Here is a 24,541-nt window from a genome sequence, read left to right on the forward strand (position 1 = left end):
TAGAGAGAGAGAGAGAGATATATTGTATGTCTTTATTTATATAGCGCCAAAAGTGTACTATATATATATATATATATGTATATATATATGTATATATATATAGTACACTTTTGGCGCTATATAAATAAAGACATACAATATATCTCTCTGTATATATACACCCCATCCTCATTGCTTCAGCTTTGCATAGCCAGTTACCAACCCCACACTGATGAGACCCATTAAGGTCGAAACGGCTGTCTGTGGGTGGGTTTATTGGCTATGCATCTTAACCCCGGCTGTGCTTAAAGCTGTGACCATGCAGCAAGCTTAAGCCTATAGGGAACCATGTTTTAAAATGGTTTTGAAGCAAAAAGTGGCACTGTGTGCTCATTTGCATGTCATTTCCCAGAATCCCTTGCTGCAGTGGAAGTGCTGTGTGCTGGGTGATAATGATGAAAGGCGGGGTTGCAGACATGCCTAAGATATGCAGATGAGCATACAGTTATATTTGCATATGTGTATATATATATATATATATATATGACAGAAGGAGAAAGCGCACAACCCATAGCGTAAAAATGTATGATAAGTTTAATAAAAATATATAGAGAGGGAAACAAGCTCACTCACAAACATAAAATGTAATTAGGCATGTATGATAATAATATCACCACCACGGGAACAGCACGGCAATATCTCCTGCAGCGTCAGGTGTAGCAAACGCCGCCCGCTCGTGTCCCACGGTCTCAGACCTCATGGATGGTGTTGAAACCTGTAATCTTAGAAGTCCTGAGTTGTCAGTCTCTCCACTCCAGACCGGCTATCAACCGCGCCAATTCTGGGGCTGTGTGCAGCAGGGCTGGAAGCTTGCCACTGCTTCCGACCCTTGTTGATGACGTAGTGTCGGCGCTGCTTCCTAACGCGTTTCGTCAGACACACTCACTTTTTCATATACTATATATATACACTATACTCTAGTAATTTTTATATTCTGGAAGAATATTGATGTAAAATAAGACTTAAAAGAAACGAGATAGATCTACCATCCCTTATCACTGCCTGCTTGGAATTACTGCAGCGGGTCACCCCAGGACATACTTGAAAACGAGAGGTAACTCTCAATGTATTACTTCCTGGTAAAATATTTTATAAATAAATAAAATAAATAATTACCGCTTGCCGCGGTAATGTTTTAATGTGGGAACGCTTGATCGATTTTCTTTCAATCATACATAATACATACATAATATTTCATATCAGTGGGCGTCCGAGCTGTTCATAAATTCACTGGCATCCCCAATTATCCCCTCACCCTCCTAACAAAGGATATTGCTCCGGAGCACACAGGTTCCCTTGCTGAGTGTGCACAGAAAGGAAAGAGATTGAACAATTGAATTTCAGATCAGGCCCACTTATTGCTTTTCACGCGGCATAAACTGTGTTTGACGGACGGCAGAGGAAATGGAACCGTTTGTCAGGAAACGTATTCCGTGCCGGATGGAGAATGCAGCTACTGTACCTTTCTGGGAATTAGGTGACATTTCAGCATTTTAACCGTTAGCTGGCAGAGAAGTGAAAGCGTCTGAAGGTTCGTTTTTAGGAAAAAGGATATAAATCCCCCAGGTCAGTAACATCTCTCCCACCTCCCTTCACTATCAAGAAATTATTTCTCCCCATAGAGTTTCGTGGGATCCCCCTCTCAGGGCCGCAGACAGCTTTCCCGGACTAAAGTTTCCACAAGGGCCCCCCAGCCACGTGTTGGCGGCCTTGCGAGAACCCCCCCTCTTTTCTCTTACACTCCCCCCTTCTCACACCTCCTCACTTTCACCCCCCGCCACTATATATATATATATATATATATATATATATATACACACACACACACACACCACAAGCCCCCCTCCCCAAACACACACGATAAGCCACCCTACACACATACACACATTATAAGCCCCCCGCCCCACCCACACACAAAATGTAAGCCCCCCCAACCCACACTCACAATATAAGCCCCCCTACACCAACACACAGACGCACACAATATAAGCCCCCCTGCACACATAACCCTCCTCCCTCCTTTGGGGGGGCGGGAGCAGCATGTCCATGCACAGAAGGGTCCTGCAGACCCACAGAGGCTTAAAGGAAGGAACAGATGGGTGGTGCTGAGGGAAGGGGAGAGATGCAGGATTACTGCAGGAGGGAGGGGACAGACAGATGGGTCGACAGCCAGAAAAGGGGAAGGCTCATCTTGCCTGCAGTAATTGAACTGTAGGGTTGCCGGCAGGGAGGTCAGCTCCTTGCCTGGCCGGGTCCGGACAGTAGTCCCGGTTGTCCCCCCCCTGTCGGTGGCCCTGCCCCCTCTACAAGAAATTATTTCTCCCCATAGACTTTAATGGGATATCCCACTATAAGAAATGATTTGTGTCTATATGTTTCATGAGATCCCCCTTTACTAGAAATAATTTGTCCCTATAGATTTCCTTAATACAGTGCTTCCTCATACATTTTTATGTTGGACTTATATTTTCACTACTCTAAATTACATGTTTTAGGGATATTTTGATACCTAATGATCTCATAGGAAAGGGGAGGTTATATGTGTATCCCAAAAAGACAAAATACAACGTGATCAATTTATAGCATGTATCTAGTAGAGAAACTTAGAACACCAGTGGGACGGTTGGGGGTAGCCTGGCTATCAAATAAAGGTTTAAGCCCATTTGATTACCACTGATTTGTGTGTTGGGTTTATAGAGTGTCAGCTCTTGCGCCCAGGGTTTGTACATGCATAACCTGTAATGTGCGGTAATAAAGTATTTAATGTGTTTTTACCTTTCCAGGAGTGCCAGCAAGCAGAGATTGCTGTGGTATGAGTTTCAAGAGGGTGTTTGCGGAGAAAGTGTTGTCAGAATGTGCCTAGCTAGTAAGGGCCCAGGGTTGCTGGTTCAACTAAAAATGTACCCAGGAATAAGGTCTAATTCCTGGATACATGTAGGCACATGTCCCAGCAATATCTCCCCTTGAAAACGCTTTCACGACTCACCACTAGGGGTTCCCTGCTTCAGCACAGACCAGAAAGGAAAAAGGGGCATAGGGATGTGAGGTGTCCCTGAACCAGTTAAGGGGTCCCTTGGTTAAAGGGGATACCCAGTAAAAGCCCAAGTCACCCAGAACCGGTATAGGGGTTCTGAGGTGCTCCAACCATACATATAAGGTTGTCAGGGGATTCTTAGAATCCGTACTAAGCCTATGCAATAGTGTGTGGGGAATATGGCTAGTGAAAAATAAAGTGCCGTTTTATATTCTATTTCCCATACCTGAAAGACTTAGGTTTGTAAAGTGTATATTTTATTAACCAAGGGTGTTAAGTACATATATGCTTTGCGCACACTAAAATGAAGCACTGGGATGAAAAGTGTTCCTGTAGCTGTGGGGATCCCTAGATAACAAAGGGTTACCCCAGTTAGTGCCAAGGTGTCCCAGAACCTGTATTGGGTTTGTGGGCTAAGAAAGTCCCCTGAAACGTATAGAAAACCCGACCTGTTTAGGGGCTTTTGGGATTCCCTGTGTGGTAGAAATTCCAGATTTTGGGAGTGTAAGTTTTAGGTGGGATATTTGGGCTAAAATGTATTCCTTGTGTTTGCAGGAGTTCGGGGGGCCCAGCTACTGGTGTTTCCCTGATTCTCCCGGCGTGCAGGCACTATTTGTCGGTTTGCAGGGTGAATTACTTTGGGGCTGCACCGTGTCCCCCAGACTCATGGTTTTAAAGCCCAGATATCCCCAACTAACTTCCCATACTTATATAAGGTTCCTCAAGGTTTATACTTTATTAAAGTATGGTTCATAGGGTGTTATACTGTATGTATAAAAATCCATGCAGTCAGCGTAAGCATTTGCATTGGAGACATGATGTCTGCCTAGCCATCTGGCCTCAAAGAGAATCCTTGATGTCAAGAGATGTCGGGCCATTTGGTAGCAAGGAGGGGCAGAGGAAAAGGCCCCTTGGGTTTGGGTTCTTTCAGACTGTGCGGTGCCTTCTCTGCAGATAGCCATGCCCCTTTCTTTAATATCATCAGCCAGATGAGCCCTGCGCTGATTGGCTGCTGAGAATGTTCTCACACTTCTGATAGGGGTAGTGTTCTGTGAATGAAACTCAGAGGTATTATAAACACTTGCACCCATCAGATTTGGGAGTTCTCTAAGATTCTAAGCACCAAGTGAAAATCCTGTCCTCTAGAGAGGGGGGAAGGGTGGTGTCTGGAACTGCAGGCTAATTTCAGTTCTAAGACTTTGCAAGCTAAATCTCACTGTTTGGGGGGAAATCCTTAGGTAAGATCTCCTGCACCTAGTAGAGTATAGTTTTGTACCCCAGTTCCCAAGTAAGTGTGTCTTTTCTTATGTAGTTTGTGTAACATTGTGTGTTTGCCTTTTCCAGTGAATACATTTACAATTTATTTCATTAACTTGTTTTGCTCAATGTATGACCGGATAAAAAGGTATAAATGGCCTGGTCTCCTGTGACAACCAGTTATAGAAAACTGCCAGGTAAACAATACAAACTGTTAATAACAATCCATTAGGTAGGAATAACAGTGCATAGGTTTTGGGATAGAAGCATGTAACAAATTAAATTATGTAATTAAATTGACATAATATATAACGTGTGTATGCATATATAGGGGGGGTCAACTATATTGGTGCAAAGGTGTGTGATGTGGCACACAGATTTAAATGCTATGTACTATACTACACAGTTTGTATATGTGCTGCAAAAATCAGTTCAAACTGTGTCACAATCGTATGTGTCACAATCGTATGCCAAATTGTATCTGGTCTAAATCCTACACAGAAGGATTATTCTGTTTATATTGTTAGCGCAGAATTAGAAATGCTTAAATTGATGCAGCACGATTGTTTCATTAAATGCATCAACAAAATGTATTGTTTTCACAGTAGCTGATATTTATTAATACCAGTTCTGAAATAAATAAATAAATGCACAAAATTCTGTTTGAATTTACATTGAAATATGCCACACGACACAATACTTCAAACATCATTTCCGACAAGAAACTACGAGCCCTAGGTAAGCAGTCACATAACCTTCATACAGTATGTACCACTCCAATGATTATTTTAGATTTGTACCTTATAACACTGCAATTGTGGCACACATTTATTTTCTCTCCAAAGACCCTGTTAGTACATCGTCCTCTATATCTCCAATTAATGTCATCGCTTCTCATCTGTCTGCAGTGTATTTATCTCCCAATGGAATATACTAATTAACCTTTTCCCCAGACTTGCTGCAATAAATCCCTTTCACATGTACACCTCCTGGCTGCAGCCAGTGCTGCTGCCTCACATAATATTGCTATCTGAGAAGATGTGCTATATATTTGTTAGTGTCCGTAGGTTTGTACAAATCGCTGTCTGTAGAAGTATCGGTAGCCTCTTGACTACTAAAGGGAATAGACACCCTGCAGCAGTATTTAACAGTGCTGAAAGCAGTGGTTGAAAAGTAATCTAATTAGAGGGTACAGAGCACCGCTACTCTCTTCTTCCCAATCCCAGAGTACCGCTGCTCTCTTCTTCACAATCCCAGAGTACCGTTGCTCTCTTCTTCACAATCTCAGAGTACTGCTACTCTCTTCTTCACAATCCCAGAGTACCGCTACTCTCTTCTTCACAATCCCAGAGTACCGCTACTCTCTTCTTCACAATCCCAGAGTAACGCTGCTCTCTTCTTCACAATCCCAGAGTACCGCTACTCTCTTCTTCACAATCCCAGAGTACCGCTACTCTCTTCTTCACAATCCCAGAGTAACGCTACTTTCCTTCACAATCCCAGAGTACCGCTACACTCTAATACACAATCGCAGAGTACCGCTACACTCTAATACACAATCGCAGAGTACCGCTACTCTGCTTCACAATCCCAGAGTACCGCTACACTCTAATACACAATCGCAGAGTACCGCTACTCTGCTTCACAATCCCAGAGTACCAAATATATTCACATTGCTAGCATTTTGCAATCTACAATGTGAATATATAAATACCACAATTGTGCATGAATATAAATAAGCTTAAGCACTACTCCCACACAATGGTGGACAATGGAAGTGACACACCAATAAGAATATATTACAAGGTGATGATTCAAGTGAATAATAACTACATTAAAAATTACTATGTCCCCCACTCAACCTTCAAAAAATAAATAGTCCTCCAGTTTCTCGCATGTGTGGATTCCAAAGAGATGAGGGAGCAGAGAGCATCAAAAAATACAAAAAAAGAAACAAAAACAGACCATAAAATAGTATTGTTGATGTAAATCTGGATATCAAAAATAGAAATTCTTCAAAGGTTATACTCACATTTCAGTGAGTATCAATGAGCATATCACAATCAGTGGCAAAATCCAATGGGTAGTGTGATGATGTGGATTATCTCTGATAAAGAGAAGAGAAAACCATCGCGCAAACGTGTATCAAGATTTATAAGATAATAAAACAAGCTTCTCAAATGCACACTTACAATGTCGCTATTTGTTTGAAGCAATACAAGTAAAAACTGATTCGTGGGGAAGTGGCAACCTCACCACCTCCGCAACGCCGATCGGGACAGGGTTCCTCCCTTAGAGTTCGAGAGGAGAGGAACATCCGACTGAAGGAGGAACTCTGCTCAATGCTGTCGAGGTTTTCCGGGCGCCGCAACTGGAAGCAGCACCAGCCGGCACCTAACAGCTGTCCAGATCCGCACCATGGAGGTGCACGGAGCTGCACGTTTCTCATCGCTGTTGCGCCGACGAATCGTGACTCGGTCACAATCCGCAAAGTGATTGGCCGAGCGTTTACTCCTCTCCAGCCAAAGCCCAGATACACCAAACATTTCAATGAATGATCCTAACTCCCACCCAAAGCCTTGAAATGGGGCAGGGAAAAAAAATCAGTCTGAGGTGAGTCACCGTATGGTCAACCTTTTTGGGGACGTGAAAAAAATAGAGCCAATTTCATACAGTTTGCAAGCTCAGGTGAAATCCTTGCACACCTCTAGTGCTTTTATCTTCAGCTTGTCATTTCCTGCAGTGAAGTGGTTCCCATGTGGCATGTACACACACGGAAAATGGTACGGTATTGTGATACTTTGTGCGCGAGTGAAGGGATATAGTATTTGCTCTCATTGTATACAAGTCAGAGCTGTCTCACTTATAATGAATTATCCCAGCTGGCTGGTTAACCGCTTCACTGCCAGGGGAGTATGCCAATAAAAGTTGACTCAATGGCCTTAATCCCCTCTCTATAGTTAAAGTGCTGAAGGTGAGAGTAGAGGTAATGACATTGTAAGATACGCTGTACATAGGTCATGCACAAATGTCCAGTTTGCTTTCAGAACATGGTTACTCGTCTAATTAATTGGCTAATTAGCATTAAATAAGCAGAAACGCAGCATCCTCTGTCAAAACACAACTGTAACCAGACACAGGCAATCTCTTCCCGTATCTTACAATACACGCTCGACTGTCTAATACTCTGTCTTTAAACTGCTTTTATTACTGCTCTGACCCCTCTGATCTCACTGCCCTTGTATGCTTTATGAAGTATAGTTTTAGTGTCGTTCTCTGTAAGGGAATATAAAACACAAGTGCCTGGGTCAGCGCTCGCAGTGTTAAACAGTGAATAAGTATAAAACAAAAATAGTAATCACTAGTCTTTTTAAACTATACTGTGAACGGTGAAGTGCCCAAAGAAAAAATAAAAAAATAAATGAAACGGTGAATAAATACAGTGAACCATCAACACAATAAAGTGACAATGTGATAAATGTGCAAGTGACTCAATAGTATTTGTCACGGGAGACAAGGACTTTTAACACCTTTCAACCCTGGATTATTCAGAAGGCAAAACAAGAAAATGGAATAAAATGAGGTTTATTCGGGTAACCCGCGTACACACAAATGAAATACAAAATACAGTTGAAATACACACATGGAAGTGAAAACTAGCCTGAAATAGGTGCAGGGCGCCTGCTTCGGAAGGCTTACCCTGACCGGGAAATCCCTCCCGACTTCCTTGTCCTCTTCGGCTAATAACCTTAGCCGCAACCACGACCTTCTATTTTCAGAACTTGGACTTGGCGTCTGACTTAGTCTCTGCAGGGCAGGCCTTTCTAGCTTCAGAAATGAAGCCGGTTGCTCTGCTTTTCGTAACAGAGCAACTTTGAAAAGCCCGTCCACGCTTCACTGACTCAAGTCACAGGATAGTCTGGTTCTCTGCCCCGGCCATCTCCTTACATACCCTCCACTGTTCTATCTTCAGCATTGAAGTAGGAGGAGCGACCAATCAGAGCATGGGAATTCCCTCCCACTAGCCAATCGAAATGGGAACTCGTCTCTGGGCTGACGTTAGAGGAGGAGGCGTGCCAAGCCGGCTGGAAAAGCCGGGTGAGCAGGAAATATGAATTAGCCAATGGGAAATGCGCCTACGAGATGCATCTTCCCCCAGCTAACCCATTGCCACCCGCTGGGCAGGCTCCACTAGGTCTGGCAGTCTCGAAAGGTGCCCCACAGGGTGCCCTTTGTACTCTGGACCTGGCAAATCGCCCTTCCTCACCCACCAAATGGTTTTGTCACCTGTGGGCATCCTTTCTCCTTTGAACTCCGATGTCTATGTACTGTACACATCCCGGCACCTATGTGGATGCCCGGGCTGACTGCATAGACATTTATACAATAAGCACAAAACACTATAAACATGTTTTAATAAAGAATATGACTTGGGGGACTTTATACATGTGAGGGAAATGGGTCTGGGATACCTGGGCTCGAAAACCAGGATTCTGGGGGACACTGTAGCCCCGGTGTAATTCACCTCACGTACACGCAAATCATGCCTGAATGTTGGGGAGAATTAAGGGACTACCGGTAACTTTGTCCCCCGAACTCCTATCCAAACAAGATAGCTGCCCAAATATCCCACCTAAAACTTACCCTCCCGAAGTTTTATGTCTCTGGAGCAAGGGGAACAGGTAAAGCCCCAAAACAGGTCATGTTTTTGCTATGCTTTGCATGGGACTTCCATACACATACCCTGTCATCATCTACAGACGCAATTTGCAGGTAAAATACCAGTGCTACCGGCTACTCTGGTCAGCACCATTTAATACACTTCTTAAGTCTAGTTGCCCCCCAATATACACCCTTAAACTCCTGTTTCCAAAGTCTCTGTTCTGTAGCTATCGCCTAACAGGGGCCTAACTACACATGGCATGTCTAGCTATGGAGCTTACAGGGGACAGTAGAATGGGAACAGAAATACAGGGAAACATATCAGAGTGCATTAGTAGACCCAAGAGCTGACACTTCAGCCTTTGGCACACGGTTTTAGGGGCAGCCAGCCGAGCTTCACCTTTATTAACGAAGGCCAGCTACCCCCTACCGTCACAGTATTAACTTCCACTCGAACCCTTAAAAAGGAGACTGTTTCCCAGGTTCCAAAGTGTAGATAGTTTTCACCCAAAAGCTCAGCGGAGCGTAGGACGGCACCATAAAAAAGGGGAAAAGTGCAGACAATAGCCCAATAACGTAAAGCCACATTAGCTGCAAAAACTTGCAAAGTCTTGTAGAGTGAGTACTCACATTTTACAAGATCTAATCAGGCATATCATACACATGGAATAAATCCTTATTGATCCAGGTGAATGGGGAGGATCTCAGAAAAAAAGTAGAGACACACTGGTGCAAATTGCAATACAATTGTATGTGACGGAGTTAAAACCTAAATATTTTACAATTACAATAAGTGCATTCTTTATCTCAGTATTACAACTTGAACAGGACAGGTGTCAGATCTCCTGAATAGGAGACTCTCCCCAGCATCACCACCTCCCGTGGATGTGTATGTCGGCGTCTCAATGAGCAGGCAAAATTCTCTACTATTTCCGGAATCGGCCGCCCGGGAACCGGGAACACGTCTGTCACACAGTCTCCTCTCACTCCGGACTCAACGCATTTCGCTGTCGATCAGCTTCCTCAGGAGTTAATGGCTCCCCTCCACCAGGAACGTACTTAACTGGTGGAGGGGAGCTATTGACTATTGAAGTAGCGTTCCCTGTTCCCAGACGGCCGATACCGGAAGTAGCAGAGAACCTCGCCCGCTTCGGCTGACGCACTGTTATGGGCACATGGAGATACAGTACAATGTGAACCTTTCTCCTCCTATTTATGCCCATACATTTTTAACCTCTTCAGTACCAGACTGCAGCATATTGCCCGGGTATAAGGAGCTACAGGTCTGGTAGCGATGGGGTCCTTCCTGAAATGAATCTTTGTAACGCACCATGCGGCTGCACAAGGGGCTCTCTTACGCGGTATGTTAGGCAATCTCCGGGAAGCTTTGGAATGAAGTCACATTCATGCAGAGAGGAAATGAAGTGGGTCACATTCTCATTTACTACCATGAGTTGCGTCAGGAACCCCCCGGGCAGGAGATGTTAGAGGGGGGATACGGGAGGGGCTACAGAAGACATGGGCTAAATTAGTAGGATTCATTCCTCCAGAGCAGGGGTGGTCCACTCAAGGGCCACCAACTGGTCAGGGTTTCAGGACATCCCTGCTTCAGCACAGGCAGCTCAATCAGTGGCTCAGTCAAAGACTGATCCACCTGTGCTGAAACAGGGATATCCTGCAAACCAGACCTGTTGTTGGCCCTGGAGTTGGCCACCCCTATTCTAGAGACTGATATTCACAAACATAAGCTCTCTTCATTGTCAGACCAATATAGAGCTTTAACATGCACAACAATATAGATCTATAACCTGAAGAGCAATATATAATATATATATATATATATATATATATATATATATATATATATATATATTATGCAAAGCAATAGAAATATAATGTGGAGAACAATATATCTATAACCTGAAGAGCGATATACAGAATATCTCTAAGCTAAAGAGCAATGTATATCTAAAACATGCGAAGCAATATTTTATTATCACTTATTTATAATGCGCCAACATACTCTGTAGCGCTGTACAATAAAGTTGGAGGACGAAAACAATAAAATAACAAACATTAACACACACTGTTACATTAGGTAAGGAGGGCCCTGTCCCAAAGAGCTTACAATCTATAAGGACGGGTAAGTGGAAACAAGGTACAGAGGGGTGAGAAGGTTGCTGTGTGTCGGATAGCTGCGTATTAATTGATGGAGTTGGCGTTGGGGAAGAAGTAGGTGGGATTGTGTGGAGCTGGAGCTGTGAGAGCAGGTAATGTGTGAAGATGCAAATTACCCCAGAGCCCAGACCAATAACAGAGCAGCTGTAACATCAGCAAACGGCGTCACCCGGCAGTGTTATGTATAAGAGAGCCTGAGGTGAAGTGAAATCAGCTGCACAGCAAACAGACTCCCACAAGGGGAAGCTGACAATCTGTCTTTGAAGTTGCGTCTTTTCCTTATGATGTTAACAATGTCCAAGCTGGCTTAGTAACTGTAACTACAATGTGCAGAAAAATATACTATATACCCTACTGTACAGCGCTATGGCATATGTTGGCGCATTATAGTGATAATAATAATTTGCGCTTTAATTGTATTTAATTGTTGTTGTTCTTAAACTGTTTGTAAAGTATTACAATGCCCCCTTAAGTGGAAACATGTCTAACACATGTGAATGTGCTCACATGTGATATTCTTTATTGGCTATATGCTAACGGTGAAGGTTTTTTGTCGCCTTTTTCACCCACCATAACCCTCTCTCTCTTACCCCCTTACACTCTCCCCCCCTCCACCTTGCCCCCTTACACTCTCTCCCTCCCTTGCTCCCTTACACTCTTCCCCACTACCCCCAACTCCACACACACACCTCCCCCTAGTTCTCTTTGAACCTGAGACACACACTCTCTCCCCCCTACCTCTCTTTAAGCCTGCGCCGGTCCACAGCCCTCCTCCTTTCAGCCAGAAGTTGAATGTGATGTCCGGTACAGACAGGAGGAAGAGGAAGGATCTCAGTGACCCAGCGGCTGCCGCTGCTGAGGGTCACTATTGCGTGGGGTGCTGCCGCGCCACCAGCCCTGGGACAGCTGGGAGAGTTGTCCCAACCCCCTCCCCCCCAGCTTCTCCCTGGCGGGTCGTGGAACCCTGTAACCCCATTTGAAAATCACTGCTCTAGAACATTTGCAGAACAATATAGATCTATAACAAGTAGTGTGATATATCTATAACACACAGAGCAATATGTTTCTAGAATATGCAGAGCAATATATAGCTATAACACGCAGACCAATACGTCTGTGACATACAGAACAATATATCCACAGTATAACAAGCACAACAATATATCAATATTTTGTTACTATGTCACCCTGTGTGTAAGGGACAGATTCAGCCCACAGGTCCCTTCTCATTCTGTCACCGTCAGCCTTTGGGATAGGGTCCAATTTCCCTTTGCCCTTGTCCAGCCAGGGCAAAAGGGACAGACTGGGAGCAGATCGTTTGAATCTGCAGGTTTTCATTTCACCGCATGCACTGAAGCTCATCTTTAAAATCCCTTGTGCTATGTCTGAGATTGTAAAGCACAGTTGGATGCAATTTGGGATAAAAGTTCTATATAAATGCAAATCGGTATCTGGGTACAATGTATGCTAATCAATTACAGAGCGCGCAATGAGGTGACAGACCTGTAATAACATATCACGACAATGGCTTTTTAATTCCTTGCGTGATGTTAGGTGGCCTTTCATCACTGCCCTAATACCTTATGTGCAGCTCACAGGGCAGCATGGGCCTTTCCGCCCGTATCCCAAACACCAGCACATAACTGAAACTGCTCTAAGTGAAACCACTCAAAAATAGTACTGAAGGACTTACATGGCTAACCGCGGCTTCACAATTTAAAGCAGCAACCCCGTCTATTTTCATTTTTTTTTTTTTTTAACAATTCGAAGCAGAAGAGGGGGTGCTATGGGGCTGAAACACACTATTTTTAACTAAGGGGACCCCCTGTTTCCCGACTACTTACTGTTTTAGTTGTAGATGTTCCCTCCTGGATTCTCAAAGATGGTGGCTGCGGTCGTCCCAAAAGGAATCCGCAACTACAGCCCCCACCCCCCTCTCCCCTGAGCATGTTGTGGCTTCCTATTGGCCAGCAAAAGACCCGCAGGATTTGGTGGCCACTTTGGTTCAACTAATGGGAGCAGAAATAAGGAAATCAGTAAGTATCTCGGAAACCTGGAGGTGTCCAGAGATACAAATAATGCGGGGTCAGTTCCCGGTTACAATTACAGTATATACAATGTAAAAATCAATATAGAAGAAAAAAATCAATGACATGTCGGTGTACACGTATTTCCTGTTGGTTTCATTACAGACTGGATGGAGCCTCAGACCTAACTGAGGGCGCTGCACCATTTCCAAAGTTGCAGTGATCCGAGCTGACCTGTAAACAAGTTTTTTTAGGAAACCTGCTATTGCAAAAAAAACCATTCCGGCAATATTGTTTTTTTTAAACTTAAAATGCTGTTTTTGGATTTTACCAGAAAGTATGTGATCAGGGACACGAAAAAAGTACAATTCCTGTTTATATCCCAGGATACCAAATGAAACAGAATGAAAGGAAGGGAAATGGAGTTTTCAGTCTGGTCAGGTGTAGATCTAGAAAATGAAGCACCACATGGAATGTGTGTGTCTAGTATAGTCCCTTCTTTTATTTATTAGATGTTTGGCAAGTCTGGCATTGTTTCGGTGGAAGCAACTTCACCATCTGCTGCCTACATATTCCCCTCCCTTTCAGTTCACTTCCAAGCCCTCCTCCTTCTCTGGCACTGATCCCTAGTTTGGGCCCTCAACAACATCTAGAATCCACTCATGCATCAATAAGGTTCTCTTTCACTGCGTATTATTCAAGTTGCTGTGAAGCGGCTTCCCAGAGCTGGATAAGATTGTATTCCCCTTCCAGGGAAAGGAGGTGGCCTCTGAGTTATGACGGTGTACAGCAAATAAAAATATCCCTTGCGAGCACATTCACATGGCTCAGACAGGTCTGCAGCCCGATTTTCTTATCGCGTAGCATATAATGTTTCCGCTGCAGCCAGGGATTCTGGGTAATGACATGCAAATTACCATAATGTAACCTTTTGGTTCTTATCCATTTTAACATGGAGCCCTGTAAGCTCACACAGTACACACAAATAATATGACCGTAGTGTTAGTTAAGACAGGGGTGCGGAAACTGGGGGGCGCCCCCCCCAGGTGGGCGTAAGATTTTTATGGGGGGATGTGCGGCAGTTGCAGAGGCCCCGCGCTCTTCCCCCATGGCATTTAAATGAATGCCGGGAGATCGGGTGAGGCCTCTGTAACTTCACTTACCTTGTATTTGGCGATGCGTCGTCATTTGACACAGAGAGCCGGAGACAAGGTAAGGGAGGGGTGGCACAAGCAGGGAGGGAAGCAGGCAGGGGGGGCGCAGCAGGGAGGGAAGCAGTAAGGGGGGCGCAGCAGGGAAAGATTGTGCACCCCTGAGTTAAGAGAATGGACTAATTACATATTATATTGGCAAGTTGTCCGTAGCAACGCTGTCCCGTTCAACAGGTCGGTGACACTGAAGCCAGGAACAGTTGTTGTTCACAAGTATAATGATGCAGGTGCATATACAGATGTAGCAGAGCTTTTACCCCCTTTTAACGCACAAAAGAAGACCCTAAATATTCTGCGTTTTTATCAACTTAATTACTGTTTTCTATAGCACTACTGTTAATTAACCACATTATGTTAATGGTTGAAATAACGTCTGCTACATCTGCAGGAAGACCATGGGGTCCTTATTGTCCGCCTGGGTTCTCATGACCTGACACCCTCTCTGCTTCCTTCTGCAGGCTGCATTTCACGGTCTTCCACACCGAGGACATGCACGACGTCTTGAGGATTTGGGACGGTTCTGTGGAGAGCGGGATCCTCATGAGGGAGCTGAGCGGATCCACTTTACCGCCCGACATCCACAGCACCTTTAACTCTGTCACCCTGCAGTTCAACACTGACTTCTTCACCAGCAAACAGGGGTTTGCCATCCATTTCTTTGGTAGGAGAACAGGGCTTGTGATGTCTGCATGTTAGAACCGAGAGCCATACAGGGTTTATCTCTCCGCTCCCACCCTCTGTCTGTTTTATGAACAGTGCTGTTTTGTAGGAGTAAAGTTGCCGGAAACACTAAGCAAAACAAGAATGGAATCCAAGCGACAATAAATAAGTTGACTTTAAATAAAGAAATGTGGTAGAAAAGGCATTTCTCCCTCTCTTAGTCACTATCCAGCCTATTCATTCAATTTCATATTCACTATATAGAGGTTTCTTTCGTTGATCCCTACAAAAATAGTTCCGCTTATGAATAACCAATTAATTTGTTGGCCCCTCTGGCTCCATCGAAGTTTGTTTCTTTATTCCATTTTTTTTTGTTGCCATAAAATACTGTATGCGGAAAACACATTTTTAGACTAATATGTAATATGCAGATGTCTTGGGTTTCTTCAGGGTTTAATGGGAAATGTGTGGGTTATGCCCAAAAAAGGTCATATAGGTTAGGGAACCCTGATCACCTACAGTATGTTTCAAGGGTACATCCCTCTAGAACCAAGTACACTAATGGCAGTAGTATGGTTTAATAGGTTATTTTGATAGCGCTATAATTAAATATAGATAATTGACACCTAACACTTTTACTTGCTCCATAAATCCCTTGTTGCAGACAGACGCCGACATACCCAAAAGTGGTGCAAGGAAGATTAATACATAGACGCTGTGTGGCATGGGTATTTTTCAGTGCATTTAAATGCAACTTGCATTTAAAGACTTTGCGCTGAATGTCTCCACAGTAACAAATACTTTGAAGTTTTTCCAATTGCTTCTTCATCTCTTTTCTGATAAGACGGTTTGTAAACTCTGGCTTAAACAGGGGGATTGTTGATCCAGACTCATCTGCACTTTGTTGTTTTGATTAATCCAGTGATGCTGCCGGTCATTAGCCAAAGAGATAAAGTGGAAGAACATAATTACCAGATCAGATTAGAATTACGGGGGACCTGAAGAAAATAGAAATGTACAGTAACAACTTTCACACCGGCAGCAAATAAGTGGAATATTTACTGTATGGGCGACCATATCTCGCTATGGAAGCCAGTTATATTGAGAGATGTGCAAACCTTGTGCCGTATTTACAGTCTGAGAAGTAAGCGGATCTAGAGATTTTAGAGAATTTTGCAAATGATTATATTAAACCGATTACTTGCTAATTCTGACTTTTTTTGCATGAAGGTTTCACACATCCCAAATTACATTGAGAAGTTGTCTCAAATAAGGCTCTACAAATGGAGTTGATATGTGTGTGTGTGTGTGTGTGTGTGTGTGTGTTTATATACATACAGTATGTATATATATATATATATGTATATGTATATGTGTGTGTATGTATGTATATTTTTCCTGGGAAATACGAGCGCAAAAACGCTTCTATGGCGCAATAAAAGAGATGTATTTCCCATGCATCACCCTGAGGAAGGTCCTTAGAGGACTGAAACGTTGGTTATCTTTGTGCTGATGTGTTTTGTCAATACACTTTTTGCTTTGATGAAATTTGAGTGCTGTTTCTTTGCTGTCACTTTGGTGATAGCAGCTGTTACCTGTGTGTGTGTATATATATATATATACTGTATATATATATATATATGTATGTATGTATGTATGTATGTTTTTCCTGGGAGATACGAGCGCAAAAACGCTTCTATGGCGCAATAAAAGAGATGTATTTCCCATGCAATGTAAAGGGTTAAAAATCGTAAAATCACAATTGACTTCAATAATAAGAAGCATGTAAAGAGGTCCTTTAAACCTCATCTGGAAACAGTCTTGGAGTCAGAGGTGCAATCTCTCCTACCTTTGAAGGCAGCTTCTCAGCTCTTTCTCTCTGTGTGTGTGTGTGTGTGTGTGTATCATCATCTTTTAGCCCTTGTCGATTCACTTCTGGATGAAGGCCTCCCCAATGATCTTCCAGGTGTGTGTGTGTGTGATATATATGTTGTTAGCTAGGCCCGACCCTGGGTTACTATGGGGATCCAGACGTCACGCAGGGGTATTTAAGGAGGAGGGACTATTCTAGAAGATTAGGTTCCAGGAGGAGAGGGGCCTTCGGGGAGAATAGATCAGTCATGTTTCTAAAGTTATGTTTATTATGTTGTAGATAGGGACAGTTCTCGTTAAGTCAATATCCCTGAATGAAGGAATGGAATACAGTATAAGTACTAAAAAGGAATACTGCACGCCATAGGGAGGCTCAGGAAAGATGGCTTCCAGGTGTCGGCGGATCAGCTCTAACCGTGGATCGGAGCTAATATTCCTGTTCTGTCTGTATGGAAGTGGCAGTTCCCAAACAGGCAACAGGTATTGGGTCAAGCAAGAAAAGACACGCCAGGATTCCCATATGGGGCCCAAAGAAATCGGATTAATACCAATGATGGTTCCGATGCCGGGGGGCTGGTTCCCACACTTACTCAGAGCAAACAAGTCAAAGTACCTTCATTTGAGTGTGAAGAGTGGGCACTGATGGAAGAACTGTATTCACGTATGTCTGTTATAAAATACAGTACAATGTTATTCATATGTGTATGAGCGGTCCCTGACACCAAATAAAGAACTGTTCTACTACAAAAGTTCTTGACGTACATCATTCTACAACCTTGCAACCCAGCCGCCCGAATCCAGCCCGAGTCAAGGTTACCCATGCGGAGTAGCCATATAATGCCATATAATGCACACCAATGTCATCTCTCTAGAAGATGGGCAGGGAGGATTCCATATTTATTTCACGATAACCTTGAATCAAAACCAGTCTTTTCTTAAATATCCATTATGGTTTATATTAACCAATTCCATGCCTTTTGAAACAAAATGATGTATGAATTAAACAAACAATGAGTAATTAAGGGTATGTGCAAAAGTAAGTAAAACCCTAGTTTTATAAGCTAAATTAAAGGGGATAATTAGAATCAGGTGTTTAAATAATTAGGTAGATCTTTAGGGATGAGTTTGGGAGACCCCACTCTATATGAAGATCAGAAACTTTGTGAGTTTGGTCGTCACAATACAGGTGTGGGAATACATGTCATGCCATGATCAAAAGAGATCTCTGAGGACCTCAGAAAAGCTGTTATTGATGCTCATCCATCTTGGAAGGGTTAAAAAAAACAATTTCTAAGGATTAGGGCTCCATCAATCCACTGTCAAACATATAGTCTACAAATGGAAAAAGTTCAAGACAACAGTCTACCCAGGAGCGATGATCCTACCAAAATCTCTCCAAGAACAAACCAGCAAATCATCGAGGAAGTCACAAAGAACCCTAGTGTAACATCCAAGCATCTACAGGCCACTCTCGCCTTGGCTAATGTGAGTGTTCATGACTTAACTATCCGAAAAAGACTGATCAAGAATGGTGTTCATAGAAGGATAGCCAGGAGAAAACCAGTGCTCTCTAAAAAGAACATTACTGCCTGTCTGAAGTTTGCCAAAGAGCATATAGATGTAAACAAGACTTATGGAACAATGTTCTCTGGACAGACGAGTAAAGGGTAGAACTTTTTGGCCTGAAACCAAACACTGCGTTCGAACAGAAGAACCTCATCCGTGGTCAAGCATGGTGGTGGGGTAGTGTGATGGTTTAAGGCTGTTTTACTGCCTCAGGACCAGGACAGCTTGCCATCATGGTCACAACCATGAATTCTGTATTGTATAAGAAGATTCTAGAGAAGAATATCAGGCCATTCGTCCATGAGATGAAGCTGAACTGAAAGTTGGTCATGCAGCAAGACAATGATGATAAATATACACGCAGATCTACAAAAGAATGGCTGCAGAAGAAGTAATTCCGCGTTTTCGAATGGCCTAGTTAATGTTCAGACTTAAACCCCATCAAAATGCTGTGCAGGGCCTGAAGCGAGCTATCCATGCAAGGAAACCCTCGAATGTCACTGAGTTGAAGCAGTTCTGGAAGGAATGGGCCAAAATTACTCAAAACCGATGTTCGAGACTGACCAGCAGTTACAGGAAACGCTTAGTTGAAGTAATTGCTGCCCAAGGGGGCGCCACCAGGTACTGAATCTAAAGGTTCACATACTTTTTCACACATGGATATTGAATGTTGATTCATTTGTGGATAAATAAATGTTGAAAATAAATCATGTGTTTGTGTCATTCATTTGATCAGATTATCTTTATCTATTACTAGGATTTAGATTAAGATCTAATAACATTTTAGGTTTGAAATGTGTGAAAATCCTAAGGGGTTCACAAACCTTTTCCCGACACTGTATGTATATTCTCTTGTTCCTAATGGCCTGTCTTCCCTCGATGTTAATATGCAGAGGGTGTCCTCACACAAATTATATTCATGAACTTATTGCCATCAAGAAAGCTTCTTCTCCCAGAAGACAAAAAAAAAAGAACCCTCTTCAAACGACATGAAAATAATGTTTCTCTAATATCAGATTAGATTAGAAAGCTAATCAGGCGCTTAGCCCCTGACAGCCTCCCATCACCGCAGAGCCGGCACCTTTTAATGTAGGCGATGAGGAACGATACCAAACGGCAAATTTAAAGATGATTTGCTCTCACCATCCGTCTCTCTCGTCCACCACAATCCTCCTCCGGTCGGTGCTGAATTCTCTCCAGCTAATTGAATTCGTGCCCATGTGCAAACAAGATTGCAAGACGAAAGTCAAATGGATTATCTCTTTTACGGGACAGACTCCCCTCCTCGTTCCACTGCACACTGCCTGCATAGCACGCATATAATGCAAATGTTTACAGTGTGTCAGCTGCTGGGACACCGTCAATCCTATTTTAATCCTACAAATGGGGGGTGAGAGGGGGAGAAACACGGACCTCTCTCCATAGAGGTGCTATTTAATTAAACCATTAGTAGCGAGATGGGAATCAGAAATAGTGCGTTGCAATATGTTGCAGACACTTTGGCACTGTATGGGGTATATTCTCGTATGGCTAATGCAGGGGTCCCCAACCTTTTTGTGCCCAAAAGCACACTTGAGAGTTCATGAGAGAGTGGCAGGCACCAACCAATTAACACACAAAATACACTTGCCTTGGGGGAGGCCTCCAATGCTGCGCCGGTCCTGCTCGCGGATGCGGAAGTTAGACACGACTTCCGGTGCGGACTGGCACGAGAAAGAGGCACGCAGCAGCTGGTGACAGCACTGCGGCGAGCTACTCACTGCTCGTGATCAACGTGTTGGAGACCTCTGATCTACACCATATTATCAACTGGTTGGCCAGTCACAGGCACTCACAAAAGGCTTGGCGGGCGCCACGGTGCCCTTTGGGCACCGCATTGGGGACCTCAGGACTAAGGGGCAATATCAGCTTGAGAGTGGGCGATTGTGTTCCCATAATAGTAGGAAGAGATGTAGAGAAGTTTGAAGTAGAGGTTCCTGGAACATTTCTTCTCTCTGCTTCACCATGTACGGCAGCCTCTCTCAGTGAAAGGGTTAAATGTGTATTTCCACAGTATTAAGAGTACTTCAAGGTTATGTGCTGGTTGTGGGGGGTTTTTTTTACCTACTATATAGGACTGCCACTTTAATGGCCAAATTGTTGATTCTTGCTGTTACTGTAGATTGCCAGGCGGCTGCTTTAAATCCCATGTCCATTACAATGCAGAGCTACAGCTCGCCCCATCAGAGACTCCAGAATATTATTGTAACCTTCACACAATGTCCTCTCCCTGATGCTCACTTTAGAATGTCACTTCTCACAGATGCTGTTGCATCTTGGACCAGTGAGTGGCATTTTCAGCATACAAACCGTCGCTCACTGGCAGAAATTCATGTTTAATTTCTCAGACACTGCCAGACTGAGCCAAACATGGCCCATGCGAGGATGTCACTGTCACAGCGATTCATTAGAGCATTTTACTTCGATATTTTGTGATTATTCCTGGTTTGTGTGGAACAGAAACAGGATAATGGGGAGGGGTAGGTGTGAGAATGAATTGAAGTTCCTGTGTTTATTATGTGATTTCTAAAGAGAATGAATAAATATGTAACAAAAATTACAGTCGCATAATTTAAAGTAAATGTGCTAGACAAAAGAGAAGAGGCTGGAATTATAATTGTGCTTATAAAGCTACTGACTGCACAGCACGGAAAGGGCTAATGCACTTCTAATTACCCATATTACCAATTTGGGGAGCCTGTACTACAATGTATCTAATGATGCACTTCCTCCTATGCGCACACAGAGAGTATATTAAATAATAGAGTATCAGTCAGCAAACTGCTTTTCATCCAGGCCTATAATAAGTTAAATGTATCCACTTAGGCACCCAACACAGAGGGAGCACTGCACATCCCTAACACCCTCTCTGTTTCTTTGCCCTTCTCAGTGTCAACAGCCACTTCTTGCAATGACCCCGGGATTCCCCAGAATGGCAGCCGCAGTGGGGACAGCCGAGATGCCGGGGACTCCATCATGTTTCAGTGTGACCCCGGATACCTCCTGGAAGGGGAGCCCAAAATCAGCTGTGTGCAGATTGCAAACAGGTTCTACTGGAATCCTGACCCCCCCATCTGCATAGGTAAGAGGAGGGTCAGTGGGGAAAAAGTTTTGGGAAGCTCTCTGGGTCAGGGATTCGTGTAGACTATTATTTTAGTGTGTGCATCGGTTCGATAATGGTGTTCGTAAAATAATAAACGCAACCATTTGGGAGCAGTTATTTCCAAATCTTTGCCACTACACCGAGGTGTCAACCATAAACATTTAGATTTTTAGATTCAGTAAAATGGCATTTCAAGGATAAAGTGCTAAGTTATATCAGTGAAACTATTAAAGTCTATAACACACTGATGCTCAAAAACCATGAGACTGACAGAATATCAGTGATACCTGACATTTTTATAGTTTGCCGCTTCATAACCAATGTTACTCTAGTGCTTGATATTTGTTCATTTTGACACGGTTATAGTTAGGGTTTGTTTTTTGTGATTGTGGGAAAAATAGACAAAAATAAGTAAAAACAGAGGCTTACATATTTTGAAAAGTACTCTAGCATATTCTACAAAAATATAACTGCAGTTCTGACATGGAAGAAAGTTATATTAATCCAATGTCTTGGTAAGTAAAGGTAAAGTTAAGTGTTTCACTACAGGTTAAAAGACATCCTCCTTTCCTTACAGTATGGCAGTGGGTGTAGAGGACAACCTTGCCTGATGTCTCCTTTGATTACACACAATTCTTAAATATACATTGATGAGATAACTTTTCTAGTTTCTTATTGGAACAAAAACAGTAACTCCTCCAGTAATTATTATAAATACATAGTAGAAAGGTAAAATCCCTTCAGGTTTAAGAGGTTTAGAATAAATGAGAGGACATGATGGGCCAAATGGTAGATAAAGGAATCCATGTGCCACCAGAGCTTACAATCTAAGTGGTAAGTTTGGAGACTTCCAGAGACAATCGGGAAAGTGGTAAGTGCCTCTGGGGGTGTAGGGAGAAGTGGTTTTGTGTCCAATCTATTAAAGTGCTTCATTCAGGAGCTGTGTTCCTAGATTTGACTTGAAGGTGGAGAGAGAAGGTGCCTGTTATGTACTAAAGGTGAGGCAGTTCCACAGGTAATGGGCAGTGAACCTTACCTGCCATCAGCTTCCATGTTTCTCCTGTTAGACAGCTGTGGGCATTCTTTCCTGAATCAATAGCACGAATGTTCAACACACACACTGACTCCGGTAGATCAGACCCGCGGCATTGATTTTTCCGTCTGTTTGACATGAAGTGCTTTGGTTACTGTAATAAACACGAATGAGTTCTCACTCCAGTGCACCAGTTGAGCTGATAAACTAATTGCAACAAAGGATTTTCCTGTCTAGAAATGGTGGTATCTGTTTAATTTTTGCATTTGTTTTACTGTTGTTGCTGGGGGGGGGTGGAAAGAGATGATAATTGCAGAGAATTGATTAAGATTTTATACGACACTTTATATCACAGTGTGTGTGTGTATGTATATATATATATTGCCAAAGACAGATTTCCCAGGGCCCAGGACTACAGTTCTCACCGGGCTCCCCCACCCCCGTCAGAGCCTCGGCACACGCCAGTAGTGGAAGCTTGGCGGCGTGGGACAGAGAGAGGAAAGGTCCTGCAGGCAGCTGAGAGCCGGGGGCTCAGCCGTGACCGGCAGCAGGGCCAGGCCAGACTTCAGGGGAAATTTGCAGCGCCAGCCGGCCGGACCACCCCCAGTCACCGGGCCCGGGACACCAGCCCCAGCTGTCCTCCCCTCTCGGCAGCCCTATATATATATTGCAACAAGCAGTAGAATTACCATGTGTTGGAGACAGGCAGAACAGAAAAGACAGAGCTTTTAGGCCGAGTCCCCGCTGGCACTGAGCTCGCTGAGCGGGCGGCGCTTGGTGCAGTTACTTGTATGTATGTAGATATATAAATATATATATAACAAAAAGCAGCAGCCAGCACTCCAAGCAACAAATGTAAAATCAAGGTGCATGCTCCATAGAAATCAATATGGAACCCCTGTCTTCCCATAAGAGAAGGCACAAAGGCGCTTTGGTTACAGAGATATAAGACAGTGTGTTGTTAGAGAATTGTTTGCCTGTACCATGCGTTCAATAAAAATCTTTGGTTGAAAAAAAGAGAAGGCACAAAAGCAGCAACACTCAGATATAGCAAAAAGACATGTATTAGCAGTGACAAAACAGCACACTATAAACCCAACGTTTCGGTCCTAGCAGGAAGGTCCTGCCAGGACCGAAACGTTGGGTTTATAATGTGCTGTTTTGTCACTGCTAATACATGTCTTTTTGCTATATCTGAGTGTTGGTGCTTTTGTGCCTTCTCTTATGGGAAGACAGTTTATATATAATTATATAATATATATATATATATATATATATATATAGACACACACACACACATATATACATATTCCGGCTCACGAGATGCGCGGGCACACACGCTCGTCACTTTTGTAAATACATTTTTTAGACTTTCCCTCTTGCTGAAATAGCTCGCAATTGCGCCCCCCCCCCCTTTTCCCCCCCGCGCGTCCGCAAGTTGCAGGACACCCGGCGGGGACTCAGCCTTAGAAGGGCCAACAAGGGTTAATTGCTTGTTACCCAGAATTATTATCAGGGAGGAGCGGAAGTATATGGAGAGAATCGAGCTAGAGGGCTAAGGGGTGGAGGGAACCGAAAGCCCTGCCAGCATCCAATGAGTTAATATTAAGAGAATGTGCCTGTGTGTTTCCCCCCTCAGCTCCCTGTGGTGGGAATTTGACTGGTCCAGTGGGAGTCATCCTGTCTCCACAGTACCCAGAGCCCTATCCTCCTGGGAAGGAGTGTGACTGGAGGCTGATCGTGTCCTCAGACTACGTCATCGCTCTGTCATTTAATATGTACGTATCACCAGCTGCCAACGTCCTACGACACACGTGGGAGACGTGTGTGTGTGGGGGGGGGAGGCGAGGCTGTATGTTA

General features: G+C 43.6%; 1 protein-coding gene across 1 annotated transcript in view; it reads left to right on the top strand.

The window, feature by feature from the left end:
• Positions 1 to 24,541, top strand: part of CSMD2 (CUB and Sushi multiple domains 2) — a 701,191-nt gene that overhangs the window by 568,696 nt on the left and 107,954 nt on the right. Inside the window, 3 exon segments of the mRNA XM_075604612.1 lie at positions 14,867 to 15,069; positions 21,436 to 21,627; positions 24,321 to 24,459. Of these exon segments, the coding sequence (XP_075460727.1) occupies positions 14,867 to 15,069; positions 21,436 to 21,627; positions 24,321 to 24,459 (534 nt within the window).

Source organism: Ascaphus truei, chromosome 6, assembly GCF_040206685.1.
Source record: "Ascaphus truei isolate aAscTru1 chromosome 6, aAscTru1.hap1, whole genome shotgun sequence".
NCBI lineage: Eukaryota > Metazoa > Chordata > Amphibia > Anura > Ascaphidae > Ascaphus > Ascaphus truei.